Source organism: Bombina bombina, chromosome 6 (assembly GCF_027579735.1).
Source record: "Bombina bombina isolate aBomBom1 chromosome 6, aBomBom1.pri, whole genome shotgun sequence".
In the NCBI taxonomy this organism is placed as follows: domain Eukaryota; kingdom Metazoa; phylum Chordata; class Amphibia; order Anura; family Bombinatoridae; genus Bombina; species Bombina bombina.
In genome coordinates, this window is record NC_069504.1 from 556,660,790 (window position 1) to 556,683,804 (window position 23,015).

The following is a 23,015-nucleotide window of genomic DNA, read 5'->3' on the forward strand; positions in this document are numbered from 1 at the left end:
TTCCTTAGCTTGTTTGTTAAGGGAATTCCTGCTAGCGGTAAACAAAGATCACCCCTTAAGAAGTTTAACCTTTGAATTTCCTGGTCTGGTCTCGGTTATTTCTCCACTTTGCACAAACCTATTTTGGATAAATTTCCACATCACTACCTACTTTTCATTAACACTTTTAAAGAGGATGGTTATATTTTATTTTGCTGTTGTATTCAGACACTGGTAGATTGACTGCTGCATCCTTTCTTGGGGCAATTAGAAACATTGACGTTTTGGAAGCCGCTTCATCACGAGAAAAAAACCCTTTTCTATCTATTTGGAGAAAGGTGACATGAACTGTAGCCTGAAGAGAATACAGATTGTACATATTAAAAAAAAAAAAATGTTACCGCTCTGTGTTCTTTGCGACAAGGATACAGCCAATCTCTGACCAGATTCAGGGCTTTATTGTGCAGGTTATAAACTTTGGACAGTGTATACCTAGGTGTGTGTCAAAAGTAATTTTTAACTTCACAAGAAGGAGGAAGCTATCCAGTGATTAACTGCTAGAGACCATCCAAAAAAGATAGTTGGTAGAGTTCTCAATGAGGTTAAAATGATTGAGAGAAGACATTTGTTTGGCCCCAAGAAGGTACCTGATGATTCAACAAAGATTAAGAAAAAACACTTTTTGTAACAGCCTTTTCAAATCAATATTATCAGGTGTGCAATATTATACGAAATAATCTTACCATCTGGAGGGGGGAATAAGCAATTACGAACATCAATAGGCAAAGGATGCCAGTTTGTATACAAACGAAATCTATTGTTGGGCAATATTCTCTCTTCCAGCCTACTCAAAACTAATGAAGTCCAGAGCTCTTGTTTGCACTTCAAGGGGACCTTCAAATGTGGAAAAACGGGCATGTAGGTCCTGTGATTATGTGAACATATCCGCTACCTTCGCCTCGGCCACCACTTCTGAGATGTTCGAGACTAAGGGATGCGTGAAATGTACCAACAAATTTGTGGTATACCTTATTGAGTTCACCACTTCCTTTTGGCAATATGTAGGAAGGACAACAAGGGAGGTGGGCACCCACATCAAAGAACACTTGTCTTATATCACCAATGATAGAGCAGTGTTGGCTCTATCTAGACACTTTTTGGAGGTTCACGATGAGAATGTTGGCTCCTTCAGGTGGCAGGCTATCGAGCAGATAGTGAGGCCCCCGAGAGGAGGGGATAAGTTCCAGATACTCTCCAGACAGGAGATATACTGGATACGTAAGCTTGGTAGCCTGCTCCCTGTTGGTTTCAACTCAGAATTTGATATAATTAACTATTGGCATAGTTGAATTAGTAGGATCTTATCCAAGTTGGTCTGTATTGATGCTTTAATCTTTAAAGTTAAATCCATGAAGGGTAGCTTAATTAATGAATTTTTAGATCTATGTTTATAAACAATATGGATACATGGGTCAGTGGTTGGTTGCTAGGTATCCACCTTAGATTATTAAGTTAATTGGCAGACGGAACTATAAGATAAGAAAATATAGGGTGTATATTTTGCCCTATATATAGTACTGCACTATGAGAAGGAATTGAATATTGTAATGTATATGCATTGTTTTTTCCAAAAATGAGATAGTTTTGTTTTTTGATATATAATTATGCTTTCTCTATGAATTTTTGATGCTTTCTTATTGGTCAATGAATAGGAATCTTACTGAGTATGCTCTTGATAGCTGTGCTCTTTTTGATATAATCCACAGTTTTTTGCTTCCCACTTTAGAGACTCATCTGTTAGTTTATATAAAAGTCAGTTCTAACCTATCAACAGCTACATGAGCTTTTTTACTCTCTGAGTTTCCTAACTGCTTCCAATATATTATGGAGGTGATCCCGACATCTGTCTTTTGTTTCTAATATGATGCATGTAAACGGTTAATATGCGAGTCTGAGCTCCTCCAATAGGAGGTGTCCAGTTACTATGCACCTGCTGCTAACTTTAAGTTTATGACTACAGTCTGAAAGACCGAAACCGGTCAAACCTTTTATTATTGACCCAATGGAGTCTGCTTTTTTAATTAGAATTAAATAAAGACCTTGGGGCATATTTATCAAGATCCGTATGGAGCTTGATTATCCGTGTTTCTGGCAAGCCTTCAGACTCGCCAAAAAAAAAAGTTATGAAGCAGCAGTCTAAAGACCGCTGCTCCATTACCTGTCCCGCCTGCTCTGAGGCGATGGACAGACATCGCCAGAAATCAACCCACTCGAATACGATCGGGTTGATTGACACCCCCCCAATTGGCCTTGAATCTTCAGGGGGTGATATTGCACCAGCAGTTCACAAGAACTGCTGGTGCAATGATAAATGCCGATAGCGTATGCTGTCGGCATTTATCAATGTGCAGCGGACATGATCCGCAATATCGGATCATGTCCGCTCGCACAATGATAATTCGGCCCCCTTGACTTTTATATAGTTTTTTTGGCTTCTTCTTTCTAATCTGCTCTGGGATTGTCCAGAACTTTGTTTTTAATTTTTACCTTGACTGATATCCTCACTGTACCCAAAATAGTCACATGGTCCAGGATTAAGCTTTAAATCAGATGTTTATATGCATTGCTTTCTGTGCATAGGCCATTCCTATATATAGATTAAATACTGGTCTGCTGTTTTTTTCTATAAATCAATGATTATTTAATATAAGTCTTAGTGGTAACTTTAGTTCCAAAGTTATTCTGTATAATTATTTATGCAAATGTATGCTAATGAGCATGGCTGATATTTTTTTTCCAGAAAAGATGGCAACACTAGTTAAAGGGGCGAACCATAAATATGTGCTGTATCATCACACTGCAACAGTACCCAAAGAATGTACCTAGTGCTTTGATCTTTTCTAACCAGTTTTCTTGTGCTGCTAGGAATTTATTTGTATGACTTTTTGTGTGTCCAAAGAACAGAGTGGCCTGGTCAATTTTGAGTTACATGAGTTCTTGTCTGATTGATTAATTTAATGCTTTACTACAATGGACGTAGGTACTACGTCACACAGTACTTTGCCCAGCGTACTGTGTTGACGTAGAACCTACTTTCAAAACACTTTGGCACATGCTGTAGTCCCCGCTGTCAGCTTAGACAGCAGCTGGGGGCAGAAAGCATCTGCCTTCATATAGTAAGGGATTGCAGATCATGCTCTCTTAACATATGAAGGCAGATCGCTAATAGACAATGACACAAACAGTATTACAGTCTGTATTGAGTGTGATCATGTTGTGGGAGGTTTGGGAGGGAAGGGGGGAGGTGCATGGGTGATCCATCGCCGGAGGGGTCAGGAAAACGTTTTTGGAAGGGGAGGGGAAAGGATGGGTCCCTACACTATGGAAAAGGGACAGTTAGAGGGGCAGTGGGTTCTTACAGTAAGGTCGCTTGAAGGGGGAGGTGGGGTGGGTGAGGGGGGATATCTACACTACAGAAAATGTATAAATAAAAAACACAACTCCCCCAGACTGCACACTGGCATATTGTCATTAACAAATGTGGTGATGCAATGGGGGGGAGAGAGCTATTTCAAAAGGAATCAGGGAGCTGGGAGGAATCTATACATTAAAGAAAATAAATCATTTAAAAATAAATAAATAAACTAACTGCATACTGGCAGCCAGTACCTAAGATGGTGGAAGGTAATGGTGACCAGTGGGAGGGAAAAGAGCTGTTGGGATCAGGGAGGTGGTAGGTGTCATTTGGGAAGGGAAAACTGCAGTATAATACATTTTACCCTTAATAGCCAACTAATTTCCCCATTCACTGCCGGGAATTTCACAGGTGTGGTGCACAGCTGCAATTAGCAGCCTTCTGATTACCAAAAATCAATGGCAAAGCCATGCATGTCTACCATTTCTGAGCAAAGGGGATCCTAGAGAAACTTTTACAACAATTTGTCTTATGACTGCAGTAGTTGTGTGTAAATAATTTTAGTTTGAAACCCAAAGTTTTTGACATCCTTATTTTTTTTTTTTTTTTATATGATGGCATTTTGCGGTCAAAAGGTGGCATGAAATATACCAAAAATTAGCCTTGATCAATATCTAGAAATAGTTTTGGGGGGTGAAATTTGAGAATTTGAACAGTTCTGTTATACCAAATGAGAGTTACCCCATTTTATAATTTTAGACATAGCTGCAGATAAAGACAAAACAGTTAGAAAACTAGAAGTTTTTGTGAAACCTGATAATCTTATTTATTCTGAGAATAGCAAGTTATCCTTGGTTATCCTCCTCTTTTTATGCCCCCCAAAAATAAATAGTCTTCATAGTTAATATAAAAAAAAACAAAGCTCTATTTCTGTGTAAACTGAGTGATAGGAAAAATGCTAAAATTTCTCTGGTACTTTAGGCAAGTTTTTTTCTACAATTCACAGTAGCAAAAAGGTTAATGTCATACCTTGTAAGCTCAGATAAGGCACTTTCTCTGGTTCGTATACATGGGACTCTTCTGAAGATATTTCGTGAAACCTTAGGTGTTTATGGGTCATATAATGGTATTTCTAATGTGGTCATTTTGGTATCTGATATGGATAAATGGTAATCAGACTAGAATTGAAACACCTAGCCTTTTTAAATAATTGAGACAGAGTAACACGAGAGCTCAGTTGCCATTCCCTTTTGCTCCCTATGTGGAGATTTTATAGTCTTTTGCAGCATTGCTCTAGCAATCTCTTTGGCTCATTTTACACAAACCAATGGGGATAATTACCCATTTTGTGCTCGTCTCTCAGTAGTTTAAAGGGACAGTCTATTCAAAATGTTATTTTGTTTAAAAAAAATAGATGATACCTTTATTACCCATTCTCCAATTTTGCATAACCAACACTGTTATATTAATAGGAAAAGGCAAGAGGTGCGGGACTAAAAGCGCGCCATACAGGGAGCTGACCAAATAAAGAGTAATAATAATAGATAATGATTGGTGTGGATAAAAAATATAAATAAATAGTGTAATTACTAATAGGTATGTGTAAAAAACGTATAATTTGATATGACAAAAAATATTTATTGATCTAAAATGCCATTTTATAGACAGCAATATTACTACTTGGGATTGTTACAATAGTAAAATTGATGCCGGCATCTAGGTTAAAAAACAAATATTCTAAAAACAAATCATAGTAGATGATAGTCGATATAAGTGACAATTGTAACGTAGTGTGGTTGCATACAAAAACAAGCACCAAAAAATGTGTAGCTGTAATTATTAACAGCAAATATACAAAGCAAATGATGGTAAAAAGTACTAAACATATGCTATAAGAACTGAAATAGCCTATTGTCAAAATATAATAGCGAGGAGATGTATTAGGATGAATAAATACATATAGTATATCTGTAGAACTGTGCACAGCTTTGGATGACTGAGGATACAAAAAAAACTCACTGTTCGTGATAGTGTATTGAATATCCAGGTTCCGTAGTAAGCCTTGAGGGTTATGGGGACGTCAAATCAGCTGACCAAATTGGATTGTTGTTACTGGTCTCTTATCGATGGTGACTCCGTGTCGGATGGAAGCAGATTATCTCCTGGGTTATAGATCCGGTACAACTATGGAACAACTTTGGTTGCTCAGTTGTATCACAGTATAGTCCAGTGTGGATCCTTTGTGGCTGGATATAGAACAGGATGTAGAGCACAGCAGGAATTAAACATATAGTTTGGTCATGTATATCAAAAAACAATCAATGAACCTGATCTGTGCAATTGGAAGGTTTGTTTGGGGTCGTTATGTTGGAATACTGCCCTGCGGTATCCGAAGGGAGGGGATCATGCTCTGCTTCAGTATGTCACAGTACATGTTGTCATTCATGATTCCCTCAATTAAATGTAGCTCCCCAGTGCCGGCAGCACTCATGCAGGCCCAGACCATGACACTCCCACCACCATGCTTGACTGTAGGCAAGACACACTTGTCTTTCTACTCCTCACCTGGTTGCCGCCACACTCAATTGACACCATCTGAACAAAATAAGTTTATCTTGGTCTCATCGGACTACAGGACATGGTTCCAGTAATCCATGTCCTTAGTTTGCTTGTCTTTTGCAAACTGTTTACAGGCTTTCTTGTGCATCATCTTTAGAAGAGGATTCCTTCTGGGATGAAAGCCAATTTGATGCAGTGTGCGGCGTATGGTCTGAGCACTGACAAGCTGACCCCCCATACCTTCAACCTCTGTAGCAATGCTGGCAGCACTCATACATCTATTTCCCAAAGACAACCTTTGGATATGACGCTGAGCATGTGCACTCAACTTCTTTGGTTGACCATGGCGAGGCCTGTTCAGAGTGGAACCTGTCCTCTGAAACCGCTGTAGCTCAGTTTCAGGGTCTTGGCAATCTTCTTATAGCCTTGGCCATCTTTATGTAGAGCAACAATTTTTTTTTTTTTTTAAGATCCTCAGAGAGTTCTTTGCCATGAGGTGCCATGTTGAACTTCTAGTGACCAGTATGAGAGAGTGTGAGAGCGATAACACCAAATGTAATACAACTGCTCCCCATTCACACCTGAGACCTTGTAACACTAACGATTCACATGACATCAGGGAGAGAAAATGGCTAATTGGGCCCAATTTGGACATTTCCACTTAGGGGTGTACTCACTTTTGTTGCCAACGGTTTAGACATTAATGGCTGTGTTGAGTTCTTTTGAGGGCACAGCAAATTTACACTGTTATACAGGATGTACTACTTCACATTGTAGCAAAATGTCATTTCTTCAAGTGTTGTCACATGAAAAGATATAATAAAATATTTACAAAAATGTGAGGGGTGTACTCAGTTTTGTGAGATACTGTATGTATATACTAACATTATACGAAGCCTATGTTTTACACTCTGTATTAAAGCTACAAAATTAGCTGAATGAAGCTTCTGTGATAATTTGTATACAGGTGAGGTACCTATGATTACATGGATTGTGATTGGATATGGAGACCTGAGGAGGATGGGCTATGTGGGTATGAGTAAGTTGCTAGCCATTTTTTATTTAGGGGTCATTGAGAAAGAACAGTATGATGAATACAAAACATGTTTGAACCCATTTTTGTTATGTGTGTATAGTTGGATAATGCCTGTTAAAGTTGTGCTTTTATATCCTTGAGTCCTGTGATCGTCTGGAGCCGGGTGCTGTATGGAGAAGGTTGTTTGCTATACTTTGTGAAACGTTAGATGGAACGCTTACCTGAGCACCGGCGAGTCACGTCATCATCTGGGGACCGTCATTGAATGTAAGCGTATGTTAGCTGTACTGACATAATACTAGAGCGTGAAGGCAGCTGAATTGTTGTGGACGCATACCAAGGGTAGGTGTATCTTCCTCGAGTGCTGCTCTTTGTTCGTTTGTTGGTAGTGCTGACTCATGCATAACTCCACAGGAGTGAATACAATGTTATCTATATGGCACATGTGAAGTAGCACTGTGTAGCTGTGAAAAGCTAATAAAATGCACCAAGATAAGAGGCAGCCATCAATGGCTTAGAAATAAGCCGATCTAGGTTTAGCCTTCAACAAAGAATAAAGAAAACAAGGCAAATTTGATTATAAAAAGTAAATTGGAAAGTTGCTATCTGAATCATGAAAGTTTAATTTTGACTTTACTGTCCCTGTAATTTTAGCTTTTTCCTTACATGTATATTTTGGATGTGGCAAAATAATTGATTAACCAGTATATTTATGATTGTAATATTATTCGTGTTTAGAGTTTTATAAAAGTTAAAGGGCCACTGTAAGTAAATATTTTCTATGCCTGTTACTAACTAACTACCCCAAATACGCTTTTTATCAATAGCATTTCATTAACATATCTCTACCGTATATCAGAAATCTTGTCTGCAAATTTAATTGTTTTCTAAACCCACTCGGTGGGTATCCTTTGCTCTGTACCAATCCGTTTACAATACCTAGGTTTCAAAATGGCGCTTAAACACAAAGTTATTGGTTTAAGTATTTTGAACACACAGTGCTGAAAATAGTGGGCAGGATAACGTGACATCATAGGCGAATAAAAGATATAACTTTTAGAACGTTATGAAACTTCGTTTTGGAGAAAATATAGGTCAGTAGGTTTTAATTAATGTTTATTAACTTTAATATGTTAGTTGTTTAGCTTAAAAATTATAACAGAAAGTAATCCTTTAAGTTGTATTCCATTTACTTACCACCTAATAGGTTATTTTCGGTAGTCTATACTAATTAATTAATTACTTGAGTTTGACATATCCCAGTGGGTAGTAAGCTAAAGCCCCTAAAAATTTTACTTCTAGTTCCTAACTTTTTGGCTTATCCTATACATGCAAACCCTTGTCTGGTTCCAGTATTATTGCTAGCTCCTACATTTGCCATTAGTTTGTTATTAGTATGTTTACTGTGTAGCTGCATACTCTCCGACACTGGAGAATAGCTTTCCAGAGCATGGAAACGGAGACTCTTTCTTCCATCTATTTCAAGAGCACCACTCTGTACAAATTTGAGCGGATCTCTCTCCTTCATGAACGGCATCGAGGAGCCTCGATTTGGAGGCATGGGAGGACTATCGCCGCTTACTGGGATCGCACCAACGCAGGACTCCAGGGCTAGACAGAAGGTAGATGAGAGCAGGGGGTCTCCATGTTGTTGATTTGGGCTAGGATACAGCATCAATGCGTGCCTATTAGGACTCAGCGGTTGGATGAAATGCCGCTCATATTTTATCATATTCCTATCCAGAGGGACATCTGCCACGTCCGGTAGCGGAGTTCTTTGTACAGGCCGGATTCTTTCATCCTGTATCAGGGCAACTCTGAAAACTCCATTCTCAGAAAGGGAAGGCTCGGGTGATTGCAAAGATTACCCTCAAAAGGGCTCTGTAGCTTCTAAGGGTGCTCAGGAGACGCGTTGGCTGCCGGTTCCTGCCCAAACGCCTTTGCAAATTCTCGCTTGAGTTGTGAGAAATAGTCATCTAATAGACTCATGAGTTCCTTATCGCACAAGGTCTCCGCCATCTTGAGTATTTTGGATGTCTTGATCACTATGCAGTTAGTCTTGTCGCGATTTTGGGATAAGTGATATAGAGCTTTTGTAGGCTCCCAGACTCGTTCCTAAAGTAATTTCTATTACTGGGACTCATCTCTGGGTGGATTTGGGCTATGAGAAAAGTTAAATAAGCCCCTTTTAAGATATCTGGAGCCAGGAGCTCTGTAGAGATGCGACCATCCAGTTCGGCAGTTAACTCCGCCCCAATCTCTTTTGTTCTCTCTCCCACCTCTCTTTTGCTCTCTCTCCCCCCCGGTACTTTGCTCTCTCTACCCCCCCCCCCGCTACTTTGCTCTCTCTCCCACCTCTCTTTTCGCTCTCTCTCCCACCTCTCTTTTCGCTCGCTCTCTCTCCCACCTCTCTTTTCGCTCGCTCTCTCTCCCACCTCTCTTTTCGCTCGCTCGCTCTCCCACCTCTCTTTTCGCTCGCTCTCCCACCTCTCTTTTCGCTCTCTCTCCCACCTCTCTTTTCGCTCTCTCTCCCACCTCTCTTTTCGCTCTCTCTCCCACCTCTCTTTTCGCTCTCTCTCCCACCTCTCTTTTCGCTCTCTCTCCCACCTCTCTTTTCGCTCTCTCTCCCACCTCTCTTTTCGCTCTCTCTCCCACCTCTCTTTTCGCTCTCTCTCCCACCTCTCTTTTCGCTCTCTCTCCCACCTCTCTTTTCGCTCTCTCTCCCACCTCTCTTTTCGCTCTCTCTCCCACCTCTCTTTTCGCTCTCTCTCCCACCTCTCTTTTCGCTCTCTCTCCCACCTCTCTTTTCGCTCTCTCTCCCACCTCTCTTTTCGCTCTCTCTCCCACCTCTCTTTTCGCTCTCTCTCCCACCTCTCTTTTCGCTCTCTCTCCCACCTCTCTTTTCGCTCTCTCTCCCACCTCTCTTTTCGCTCTCTCTCCCACCTCTCTTTTCGCTCTCTCTCCCACCTCTCTTTTCGCTCTCTCTCCCACCTCTCTTTTCGCTCTCTCTCCCACCTCTCTTTTCGCTCTCTCTCCCCCCTCTCTTTTCGCTCTCTCTCCCACCTCTCTTTTCGCTCTCTCTCCCACCTCTCTTTTCGCTCTCTCTCCCACCTCTCTTTTCGCTCTCTCTCTCACCTCTCTTTTCGCTCTCTCTCTCACCTCTCTTTTCGCTCTCTCTCCCACCTCTCTTTTCGCTCTCTCTCTCCCACCTCTCTTTTCGCTCTCTCTCTCCCATCTCTCTTTTCGCTCTCTCTCCCATCTCTCTTTTCGCTCTCTCTCCCATCTCTCTTTTCGCTCTCTCCCACCTCTCTTTTCACTCTCTCTCCTCCTTTCTTATGCTCTCCCCCCCCCCCCCACTATTTTGCTCTCTCTCCCACCTCTTTTGCTCTCTCTCCCACCTCTCTTTTCGCTCTCTCTCTCCCCCCTTTCTCCCCCTCCCCTCTCTTTTGCTCTCTCTCCCCCCCCCCTCTCTTTTGTTTTCTCTCCCCCCTTCTCTTTTGCTCTCTCTCCCCCCTTCTCTTTTGCTCTCTCTCCCCCCCTTCTCTTTTGCTCTCTCTCCCCCCCTTCTCTTTTGCTCTCTCTCCCCCCCCTTCTCTTTTGCTCTCTCTCCCCCCCTTCTCTTTTGCTCTCTCTCCCCCCCTTCTCTTTTGCTCTCTCTCCCCCCCCCCCCCTCTCTTTTGCTCTCTCTCCCACCTCTCTTTTCGCTCTCTCTCCCACCTCTCTTTTCGCTCTCTCTCCCACCTCTCTTTTCGCTCTCTCTCCCACCTCTCTTTTCGCTCTCTCTCCCACCTCTCTTTTCGCTCTCTCTCTCACCTCTCTTTTCGCTCTCTCTCTCACCTCTCTTTTCGCTCTCTCTCTCACCTCTCTTTTCGCTCTCTCTCCCACCTCTCTTTTCGCTCTCTCTCTCCCACCTCTCTTTTCGCTCTCTCTCTCCCACCTCTCTTTTCGCTCTCTCTCCCATCTCTCTTTTCGCTCTCTCTCCCATCTCTCTTTTCGCTCTCTCCCACCTCTCTTTTCACTCTCTCTCCTCCTTTCTTATGCTCTCTCTCCCCCCCCCCACTATTTTGCTCTCTCTCCCACCTCTTTTGCTCTCTCTCCCACCTCTCTTTTCGCTCTCTCTCTCCCCCCTTTCTCCCCCTCCCCTCTCTTTTGCTCTCTCTCCCCCCCTCTCTTTTGCTCTCTCCCCCCCCCCCTCTCTTTTGTTTTCTCTCCCCCCTTCTCTTTTGCTCTCTCTCCCCCCTTCTCTTTTGCTCTCTCTCCCCCCCTTCTCTTTTGCTCTCTCTCCCCCCCTTCTCTTTTGCTCTCTCTCCCCCCCTTCTCTTTTGCTCTCTCTCCCCCCCTTCTCTTTTGCTCTCTCTCCCCCCCTTCTCTTTTGCTCTCTCCCCCCCCCCCCCCCCTCTCTTTTGCTCTCTCTCCCCCCCCTTCTCTTTTGCGCTCTCTCATGACCACGCCTCCCGTCCAGCCATGCCACCAACCATGACCACTCCCGCCAAGCCCGCTCCCTTCCCAGCCCCGCCCACTCCTGCCTAACATTCTCGCGCCGGACAGCAGATCAGGTGTGTTGGTCCACTCGCTGTCTCTACTGCGCATGACAGCTTCGGACAAACATACTTGGCTTTTATATTATAGGATAAGTTTTTTAAATTATGATTCCTTAAGACTCATGTTGTAATGTATGCATTGCCTTCACATAGTTAAAAGCAGGGAACATCCCCTTTGTAGGACACACTGTTCTCAATGCAAAAAAATACTTAGAAATTACAACAAGGGCTTCATATTACTGTAGAGATTTCTCAAAAGCCCTGAAAGCTTTACAGAATCAGGCTCTTAGTGATTTGTGGCATGAGTGGATGATACAAAAATGTTGTTTGAACCTTATCTCTTGTTTGTTTTTGACCCAGAATTTATCGTTTAAGAAATTACTGTTGGCAAGTATTCTTCATCATAATAAAAGAATAGGCCTGTTATAGTTCCCTCTTAGTGTAAGCACACTTTCCACTTGGACACCACCTACATCAAGCCCAAGAAAGTCTGATATTCAAGCTCGTCCCATACAGTTTCTCTCTTTTGCCCAGATATTCAAAACCTCTCTGTTCAGGTGAGATATTCTAAAATGATCCTCCAGCACTGAGGATTGTGATTTTTTAAATTCTGATTATGCTTTCACAGTTTCTGTGTAACTTTAACAAATTAGGCTCATACACTAATTATCACTTTACACTTCAGATTAAATTTAAAATACAAAATTTCACGTGGGAGAGAGAAGGTAATTGGAGAACCCCTTTTGCACCAATTCCAAATTAAACTGAAATGTTTTTGCTACAATTTAACTTGCTTTTGTCTATATTTTAGCAAGATCATTGAATTTTTTTATTGTTAAAACACTTTAACAAATTTGTGAAGGTTTCCCTTTCAGCATTCAACTCCTTCTTTCATTTCTCTGAAATAAATTATGTCATCTACCATCCATCTAAAAGAATACCTACAATTGAACTGTAACCTTAGGATCTCAGCTAAACTGCTGAGTTACACGCTCCTCCAAGTGTCTTTTCATAGGTCCCTGTTGGTTTAATGTTAATGAATTAATCTCAGAAGATTTTAGGGACCCCTTATATCATGGCTTATACCATGGCAAATGCTTCATCAGGACAGGAGGCAAACTGTCACTGTGTGGTTCAGGGTCATCAGACTTTTTACTTCAGCTTGTACAGTCTATTTTCATCAGTTGTTTTTTTCTTTTGAATTATTCTAAATACAATCTTGTGAAGGAATATTATTCTCTTAGCTAGGAGTCAGATATTTAAAGTATGTGTCCAAAGCATAGAAAGAATGTTAAAGACATTATATTAAATTCTGAAATATAGTCCCTTGTCCAGTAACACAGTCTGTTTTGTTGGGATGTGGTTTGGCATAATCTCAGAGCTCAATAATTATAGTGAACTCAGGATACCTCACAACTGATAAATATTCTTTTTATAATTAGCTGTTTTTCTAGTAATGAAGTCCAAGGGCACCCCACAAGCTTGGTGTCAGGTACATACTTAGTCTGGCAATGTTTTTACTACTGCAAACAGTAATTTGCTTGTATTTCTTGTTCAATACTTATTTAGTTAATATAAGATAGACTGACACTACTTTGTTTTTACAACGAATCTCAGGCACCATTTCAAAATCTAAACCAACAATTTTCAGTATTTTTTTCCAGCTAATAAATTTTAAGAACCAGTACAATGTGAATATATAGGCACAAAGTATGCTTATATTTATAGCATTTTCGAACCTTGGCTCTCACTAATTAAATAGATAAAATAAAACAAAATAATTAATACAAATAAAAAAAGTAAATCCTGCATTTTTTTAGTATCGATCTATAAAACTCCTGTTTTATAATACCCAAGTGAACGTAATCAATCATAAATCATTCTAAACTATACAGTTTACTTTATCGTAATTTCTCCTGGTATAACACTATAGCAAAATGTTGTTGTTTTTTTTAAAAAAAAGGAAAATATATTTGTAAATTGTGGTTAGCTGGCCATCCTATCAAAATGTTTATAACCATGTCTTCATTCATGTATTAACCCCCATAATGTATACTACAGTTTGTTAAATATTTACCTTTAGATATTCATCCGTACAAATTACATCGGATTGGCTTGCTTTCGTCCCCTTTAAAGGAACAGAAATAAAAACCTCCTTGTCGGTTTGTTCCCAGGTGAAATCCTTCACGATGATCGGCATAGCTGTAGTAAGTCAAAAGCGGCGCAGCGTCTGGTTGCTATTAGAAACTAACAACTTCCGAGTTTTTTCCGTCAACTTCCGTTCGCATCATGCAGTAGGTGTGGTTCGCTGGAGGCGGGGGGATTATAAACCTTCGGTTTCTACTTTATTTTTTACAAGTTGTTTTTGCCAGGCACCTATTTATCATGCACAGATCATAGTGTGATTATATCTCTACCTCATGGGTAACCATGACTTAAATTGACATGAAAGTGTGAAAAGGAAAATTAGACCATTTTATTATTACTGTTTATACAATTATGGGTTCAACTTCAACCCCGGCTGTAAAATAAATAAACACACAGTGAAAGTCATCAGGAGTGCACTACTGGGAGCTAGCTGAACACATCTAGCAATAAGCAAAAGACAGATATGTAAACCCAATTCACTAGCTGGCTCCCAGTAGTGATTTGCTGCTGCAGCTGATAGGGTTACCAGGGATACAATATTTGACCGGACAGGCCAGTATTTTATCAAGCTGTTCAGTAAAATCTTCACCAAACGTTTTTAAAGTATATAAGGGTTAACTAAATATAAAAGGCCTCCTATGCCTAAATGCATTACAAATGTGGAGCAGAGAGAAGTGATAACAGTCACGAGGATCAAATTACTTCTGTTTACTGGCAGCCAAAGAGGTAAACTTATTGATAGGCATGTGCATTTGGATGCTTTGTCAGACTCCAAATGCGTAAGAAGTCGGCCCCTTTTGGTGTTCATCTCTTTTTGGAGCTGAATTCCTTCTTGTGAAAGTGCAAGACACTATAGCTCTGATATTCAAAGGATCTCCAGCTTGGAGAGAAATTGCATTCAGACTTCACAGAATATTAAAAAGAAAAAGGGTGGAACTCTCCAGCACTGTGAGATCTCTCTCATGTCTATATATAAAGCAGAGTCAAGCCCAGTGCAATACAGCACTGCATGATATGAGAGTTTTGTTACACTTGCACTTTGTATTTTAGATTACTTTACACTTTAGATTGGGCTCTTTTAGTATTATTGCATTTAAGCTTTTGCACTCTCATTTATATTTTGATACATTTAGATTTAGCTATAGCAGTGGTTTTACAAATTCTGATTATGTTTTGAAAGTTTCTGTGTTACTTTAACAAATTAGGATAATAATTTGTATATTTCTGTGTAGATTTTACAAATTACATTGCACCTTGCATTTGCTGCATTGCCTACTAAAACTGACAGCTTCAGAAAGTGGGAGGGTCAGGGCAGTTCCCTGGGTTGAACAGGGGAGTTCCCAGGGTATGTCTGAAGCTCTCTCACAAGTCTTGTGAGAATGTCCTAAGCATTTTAATCAGGCCACAGTCTCACTGATCTGTCTTACCAGCTGTATGCAGGTGAAGTTTGTTTAAAATTCACAATCCAATTATTTTAACTAAAAGAAAAGTAATATATACTAAAATGTAGACAAAAACAAATTAAATTGTAGTGAAAATATTTCAATTTCATTTGTAATTGATGCAAACATAGCCTTTATATCAGCCCCAGGGGTTCTCCAGTTACCTTCTCTCTCCCATGTGAATTTTTTTATTTTAAATTTAATCTGAAGTGTAAAGTGAAATCAAATAGAAAGCACAAAGTGTAAATGCAGCAAAACTGTCATGTAATGCAGTGCTATATTGCACTGGGCTTGTCTCTCCTTTACATAGAGAAATGAAGGGAACGCCCTTTGTTGAACTAAAGCAAAATCTGGCTTTTGAAAATTTCACTAGTGATCTGGCAATGCTGGAAAATCATTTTAGAATATCTCACCTTAGCAGAGAGGTTTTGAATAACAAGGCCTAAGACACTAAGATCTGGATTTCCACATATCTCAGTATGTTGCACTTTCACAAGAAGGAATCCAATTCCAAAAAAAGCAGATCGACACGAGGGGCTGCCTTTTTCCGCCTTTGGATGCTAACGAAGTATCCAAATGCACATGCCTAATTATTAATTTGTATGTTAAGAGCATCCCTATCTATACAGCTGAAAAATGCAATCAGAGGTAAAACATTTATTGAAAGAGTCAAGGCATTGTAGATGGAAAACTGCTTTATAAGTCTGTCAACCTTACAACAAGCATTATTTAGGTACTGCTTCTGTTATTTATCCCAGTCCCTACACTTTAACCTTTTCGTGTCAGGGTTAAAGTGCCTACATCGGAACAACTGTTTCGATGTAGACAAATTGAAACCACACGATCGCGAGATTTCAATTATTGGATCGCACCTGGGGGGGGCGTCCCTACAACCCTAGGAACGCCCCCAAGACCGCAATCAAGTCCTGACAGCACAGAAGGCTTCAGGACAGCCGTTAGCTATGACGTTCTATTCCGTCATAACGGCTTTAAAGCCCAGCCTAATTATGACGGAATAGAACGGCATAACGGCTTTAAAAGGTTAATTATTATTCTAGCACTGCTCTGTGTATACTCACGTTTTTGTTGATATAGAAAAGCAGCTAGAAATATTTTCTTTAAAAGCTCACTTCACAAGTTACACAAACCACATATAGAAATTAAAAGTATGGGTTAAGTTTCTCAGTATTCTATAAATAACTTGCTAGGACGCCTACAACATAAAATTCTGGTATATACATATTATCATTGTTGCTGGTATATTTCAACAACATCTTCAATATATTAACTAGCAGACCAGAGATGTTAGATAGAGGCCTTCCTAAAATATGGCCTCTTCACCCATCTGAATTGTGTTCATGGGACGTTAAAGGGACAGTCTAGTCAAAAATAAACTTTCATGATTCAGATAGGGCATGCAATTTTAAACAGCTTTCCAATTCACTTTTATTTTTTCTCTTGGTATTCTCTGCTGAAAGATAAACCTAGGTAGGCTCATATGCTAATTTCTAAGCCCTTGAAGGCCGCCTCTTTTCTCAGTGCATTTGACAGTTTTTCACAGTTAGACAAAGCTAGTTCATGTGTGTCATATATATAACATTGTGCTCACTCCCGTGTAGTTATTTTTGAGTCAGCACTGATTCGCTAAAATGTATGTCTGTCAAATGAACTGAAATAAGGAGGCAGTCTGTAGAGGCTTAGATACAAGGGAATCACAGAGGTAAGAAGTATATTAATATAACAGTTTGGTTATGCAAAACTAGGGAATGGGTAATAAAGGGATTATCTATCTTTTAAAAAAACAACAATTCTGGAGTAGACTATCCCTTTAAGAAACAAACAATGCTGTTCTCATTAGAAATTGGCGAACGGCCTCTGTCATCTGAACTAAATACCATTTGGTTTAGCCCACGTTTAGTAGTTTGACAGGGCAATTAACATAGGCTGCACAATGAAATCATTGTATTACATCACACTACCTTTAAAAACCTATCAGAAACTGCAGTAAAGTTTTCCTATATCTCCAGGCCATCCTGTCTTCAGTATTTCTTGGACAAAAGTAGCTGTTTGCTATGGACGATAATGCAATAGAAACAGCAATGTCTATCCTATTGCTACTGACAAAAAGTGTCATATTAAAGCAATATTAAACATGCTAGACATAATGTATTCAAAGCAAATATTAGACTTAGAATAATATATAGATGTTGATTTACCATCCTATTATATAAAAGGCCAAGTGTGTTTGTCCGAAGCTGTCATGCGCAGTAGAGACAGCACAGGACAAACACACCTGGCCTTACCTGACAGTCCATGATGTTTGCCGCGAAAGTTGGCGTGGCCGGGCGGGAGCGTGGGCGTGGCTGGACGGGACCGTGCATGGTCGGGGCATGGCAGGGGGAGTGATAGAAAGAGAGGGGAGAGTGCAGAAGAGAGGGGGGAGAGAGAGCAAAAGAGAGGGGGGAGAGAGAGCAAAAGAATGGGGGGAGAGAGAGCAAAAGAGTGGGGGGAGAGAGAGAGAGCAAAAGAGAGGGGGAGAGAAAGAGAGCAAAAGAGAGGGGGAGAGAGAGAGCAAAAGAGAGGGGGGGAGAGAGAGAGAGCAAAATAGTGGGGAGAGAGAGAGAGCAAAAGAGTGGGGGGAGAGAGAGAGCAAAAGAGTGGGGGGGAGAGAGAGAGCAAAAGAGTGGGGGGGAGAGCACAAGAGTGGGGGGGGGGGAGAGAGCACAAGAGTGGGGTTGGGAGAGCACAAGAGTGGGGGGAGAGAGAGCACAAGAGTGGGGGGGAGAGAGAGCACAAGAGTGGGGGGAGAGAGAGCACAAGAGTGGGGGGGAGAGAGCACGAGCAAAAGAGAGGGGGAGAGAGCAAGGGGTAGGACCGCTGTACTACAAAAAATGGCCCGTGTGAACAGGCTTTAGGACTAGTTAATTATATTAGCTGAATGGAGGGAGGTTCTTCAAATACCCTCAATCTCAGCTCCTTGCTTTTATCTCTGTACTGCACAATGGGGCCTCATATCTATATTATAACCCCCAAAAGCCCCTATTTTACATGTGGCTACCCTGACAGTTTACTAAGGAGATCACAGAAATGGAAGTGGTCACTGGGCTATTTTCAATATTATTTACTAAAATCTACACACAAATTGTAAACAATGTTTTACAGTTTTTGCTGCAGCTATGTCACATGCTATGAATTGCACATATAATAATGGCATATTGTGCATCTGCTGGGCCTGCTGAAAAAAAACAATATATCATTTGTGTAGGTCACTCACTGAAATTTGACTTACAAAAGGGTTTAAAGGGACATAAAACCTAACATTTTTCTTTCATGATTCAGAAAGAGAATACAATTTTAAACAACTTTCCAGTTTACTTCTATTATCTAATTTGCTTTATTCTTTAGATATCCTTTGTTGAAGAAATAGCACTGCACATGGGTGAGCCAATAACACAAGGCATCTATGTGCAGTCACCAATCAGCAGCTTCTGAGCCTATCTAGATATGCTTTTGAACAAAGGATATCAAGAGAATGAATTCAAATAGATAATATGAGTACATTGGAAAGTTGTTTATTATTGCATGCTCTTTCTAAATCATGAAATAAAAAATGTTTCATGTCCCTTTTAATGTAGGTAGCAAAAAAAGCTCAAACTTGGCTCAGCCCTGGGGTTAAAAAAAGGGCTTAGCAGCAAAAGGGCTAATTATACATAGTTTAAAAAAAATGCATTGAACTTTCTTTATTTTGCCTGCTTTTATGTAATTTATTGTAATTTCACTCTGAAAATATACTGCACAGTATGTGGATCTTTTACAAAGTACACTCTTACAAACTGCACAGTGATTTGTTGATATATGCTGAAGTGTATTTATATCTGTCCCTAAATGACAATGTTTCTGTTTTAAGTATGTTGAAAATATTAATTTTGTATTTGGATAATGTGGATTTTGAATAATTTCTGATACATTCATAGACAAAAATACTTTAATGTACCTTTTAAAGGTACATGAAAACCAATATTTTTCTTTCATGATTCAGATAGGATATACAATATTAAACAACTTTCCAATTTACTTCTATTATCTAATTTGCTTAGTTCTCTTAGTATCCTTTGTTGAAAATCATACCTAAAGAGGCAGCAACAACGCACTTCTCGGAGCTAGCTGCTGATTGGTGGCTGCCACTTCTCATTGGCTCACCAGATATATTCAGCTAGCTCACAGTAGTGCGCTGCTGTTCCTCCAACAAAGGACACCAAGAGAATTAAGCAAATTTGATAATAGTAGTAAATTGGAAAGTTTAAAATTGTTTGCTGTATCTGAATCATGATTTTTCTTTTTCTTTTTTAATTCCAATATCATACAGTCATTTCTTTCATGTAATTGGCAAGAATCCATGAGCTTGTGACATATGGGATATACAACCTAAAAATGCCTATAAATACACCCCTCACCACACCCACAATTCAGTTTTACAAACTTTGCCTCCTATGGAGGTGGTGAAGTAAGTTTGTGCTTAGATTTTTAGGATTTCTTCTGTGATAAGCGCTTCTAAGCATTCTGAAGTCCAATTCCTCTCAGAGTACAGTGTTTGTCAGAGGGATGTGAAGAGAGTATCGCCTATTGATTTTATGGTTTCCGTTGCGGGAAATCTTTTCAAGGGTCCTCTGTTATCGGTCGTAGGGATTCATCTCCTACCTCCCTTTTCAGATCGACGATATACTCTTATATTCTATTACCTCTGCTGATAGTTCTCAGTACTGGTTTGGCTATCTGCTATATGTGGATGGGTGTCTTTCGGGAAGTATGTATCATTATTTAAAGGGGCAGTCTACCATAGAATTGTTATTGTTTTAAAATAAAGAAAATCCTTTTATTACCCATTCCCCAGTTTTGCATAACCAACACAGTTATATTAATATACTTTTTACCTCTGTGATTACCTTGTATCTAGGAACCTTCTTCCAGCCCCCGATCACATGACTGTGACTGTTTATTATCTATAGTCTTAAATTTAGCATTGTTTTGTGCTAAATCTTACATAACCCCCTGTGCCTGAATAATAATTATAATAATAATAATTTGCGATTTATATAGCGCTTTTCTCCCTGTGAGACTCAAAGCACTTTACAAATATACCAACATAAGACATAAAAGTTAGGAGTTTCTGAAGGTCAGATAAGCGGACTGAATGCCCGATGGAAGAGGTGGGTCTTTAGCTTTTTTTTAAAAGTCTGTAAGGACGGTGCCTCTCTGATTGCGCACGGTAAAGAGTTCCAGAAAGTAGGGGCAGCGTGGCAGAATGCTCTGGAGCCTGAGTTTGTCCTTATTCTTGGCACTGAGAGGAGGGATGTGTTGGCTGACCTAAGTGAACGGGATGGGATGTAGGGTGTCAGGAGCTCTTTCAGGTACTGTGGGCCATGGTTGTTTAAGGCTTTGAAGGTCAGCAGGCCAATTTTAAAATATGTTCGCCATTTAATTGGAAGCCAATGCAGGGAGTGGAGAACAGGTGTTATGTGGCAGGAGCGAGTTTGATTGGTCAATAGTCTGGCTGCTGCGTTTTGTACTGTCTGAAGGTGATGGAGTTCTTTTTTTGGGAGGCCCAAGTAAAGTGCATTGCAGTAATCTAGCCTAGAGGATACAAATGCATGGATTAATGTTGGCATATCATCAGGTGGAATTAAGTGTTGTATCCTGGCTAAGTTTTTCAGATGAAAGTAGGCAGATTTTATTACGAAGGAAATCTGCTGTTTAAAAGATAGTCCAGCGTCAATCAGCACTCCGAGGTTTCGTACCTTTGCTGAACTAATGAGTTCAGAGCCTCCAAGCTCCAGGCCAGTTGGGTGATCGTGGGATATTTTTGATGCCCGGGGTCCCCTCACCAAGAGTAACTCTGTTTTGTGCGGCATGCTGGGTCTGTAGTATCTGGAACAAAGGAGAAGTAGAGTTGTGTGTCATCAGCATAACAATGATACCTTAGGCCATGTCGGTTAATGATGTCCCTCAGTGGTAGTAAGTAAATTGCGAATAGCATGGGAGACAGGATAGATCCTTGTGGAACTCCGCAGGCTAGTTCTGTTGGTGCTGATGAGCTTGATCCTGATATTACTCTCTGTGATCTACCAGCGAGGAAAGATTTAAACCATTTAAGGACTGTGCCTCCTAGACCACAGATGTACTGCAAGCGCTCTATTAGAATCCTATGGTCAATGGTGTCAAATGCAGCTGAGAGATCCAGGAGGATTAGAATGGAGTAATCACCTTTGTCTCTTGCCATGAGGAGATCATTTAGCACTTGGACTAGCGCTGTTTCAGTGCTGTGTTGGCATCTGAAGCCTGACTGGAAAGGATCAAATATGTTTAGGCATGATAGATGGGCTTCCAGTTGAGTTGCCACTACGTTTTCAATTATTTTCCCCAGAAATGGGGGGTTGGATACTGGTCTGTAATTAGTCATGCAGTCTGGGTCTAATAAAGGTTTCTTTAGGAGGGGTTTTTACCACAGCTTCTTTTAGAGGATCTGGAAAGTCTCCTGTTTTTAGTGAACACTGCACTATTTTTGTGAGGACTGGGGCGAGTGTTTCAATGCATCCAGATATAAGCTGAGTTGGAGCAGGGTCTAAGTCACACGTAGTAGGGTGCAACTTTTGTATGGTGTTTTTAACTTCTTTTATATCCACATTTGTAAAAGTGGACCATAAACTGGGGCAATCTGGCATTCCATTGTAGTGGTTCTGGTGTGTAACTGTTTGGCCTTCTGTGATAGCGGCTCGGATTGAGGAAATCTTGTCTCTGAAGAAGTTCGCAAATGCTTCACATTTATCCTGAGAAAAGTTGATGGGGCTAAGAATGCATGCTGGTTTGCAGAGCCTTTCTACTGTGCAAAACAGTTGCCTGGGTCTATTGTGGGAGAGTGCAATTTTGCGTGATAAAAATGAAGATTTTTTCTGAGTAATCTTGGATTGATATTTATTTAGATGTTTGGTAAGAGCGGCTTTATCCTCTGGATCATGTGTTCTGCGCCACTTTCCCCAGGATCCTGACCTCTTCTGAACACAGTGTTATCTATATGGCCCACGTGTACTTTCTGTCTTTGTGTTGAAAATAGATTTAAAAAGCATGTGATAAGAGGCAGCCATGTGATAAGAGGCTTAGAAATTAGCGTATGAGTCTACCTATGTTTAGTTTAAACTAAGAATACCAAGAGAAAAAAGAATACCAAGAGAAAAAAAAAGCAAATTTGATGATAAAAGTAAATTAGAAAGGGGCGGAGCTAGCCAGCCAAGGAAATGGCCACGGCTTGAAACGGCTCCTGTGCCCTATCTGGCTGAGAAGTGTAAATCTGCCATAATCGGAAATATAATTTAGCCCAAAGTTGTTATATAGCCCAAGAGAAGAGAGGGCTATCAGATGTGAGTCGGGGGCGCACTCGGTAACCCGGCTACAACAGCAGTTGATGTGCGTGATTTGCTGGGCCTACACGCACCGGAACCCCATGCTAAGCACAGACGCGACTTACACCCATAGCGGCAGCTGAAGACAAGATAATCTGAGTGTATGGGACATCACCTAGAATAAGAGCTGTCGGCTAGCACACATAATACGGGTCCGAGCGCAAAGACCGCAATTATTCTGAGACACCTGCAAGTTTAAAACACTGCGCAATAATGGGCCACTACTGAGTGAGAGTATAGCTTAGACGCACGTGGATGTGTGAGACATGGATGGTCGAGATTAACAACGGTGAAACCTGTTTATGCAGACCTGCAATATTTGTGACATGTCTATATGTCAGAGAGACATTATAGGAAGCAACACTTAAGGGAAAATGCTATGCTCAAGACAAGCATGACCGAGTTTAAGGGACTTTACCTATCCTCATAATATGCCTCTGA

The 23,015-nt window shown here is 40.5% G+C and overlaps 1 protein-coding gene across 1 annotated transcript in view; it reads right to left on the reverse strand.

Annotated features, from left to right (window-relative positions):
* Positions 1-13,736, reverse strand: part of DNAAF4 (dynein axonemal assembly factor 4) — a 173,917-nt gene extending 160,181 nt beyond the window's left edge. The window contains exon 1 of the mRNA XM_053719338.1: positions 13,608-13,736. Within this exon, the coding sequence (XP_053575313.1) occupies positions 13,608-13,730 (123 nt within the window). The 5' untranslated portion in view covers positions 13,731-13,736. The remainder of the gene's footprint in view (positions 1-13,607) is intronic.
* Between the last annotated feature and the right edge of the window lie 9,279 nt (positions 13,737-23,015).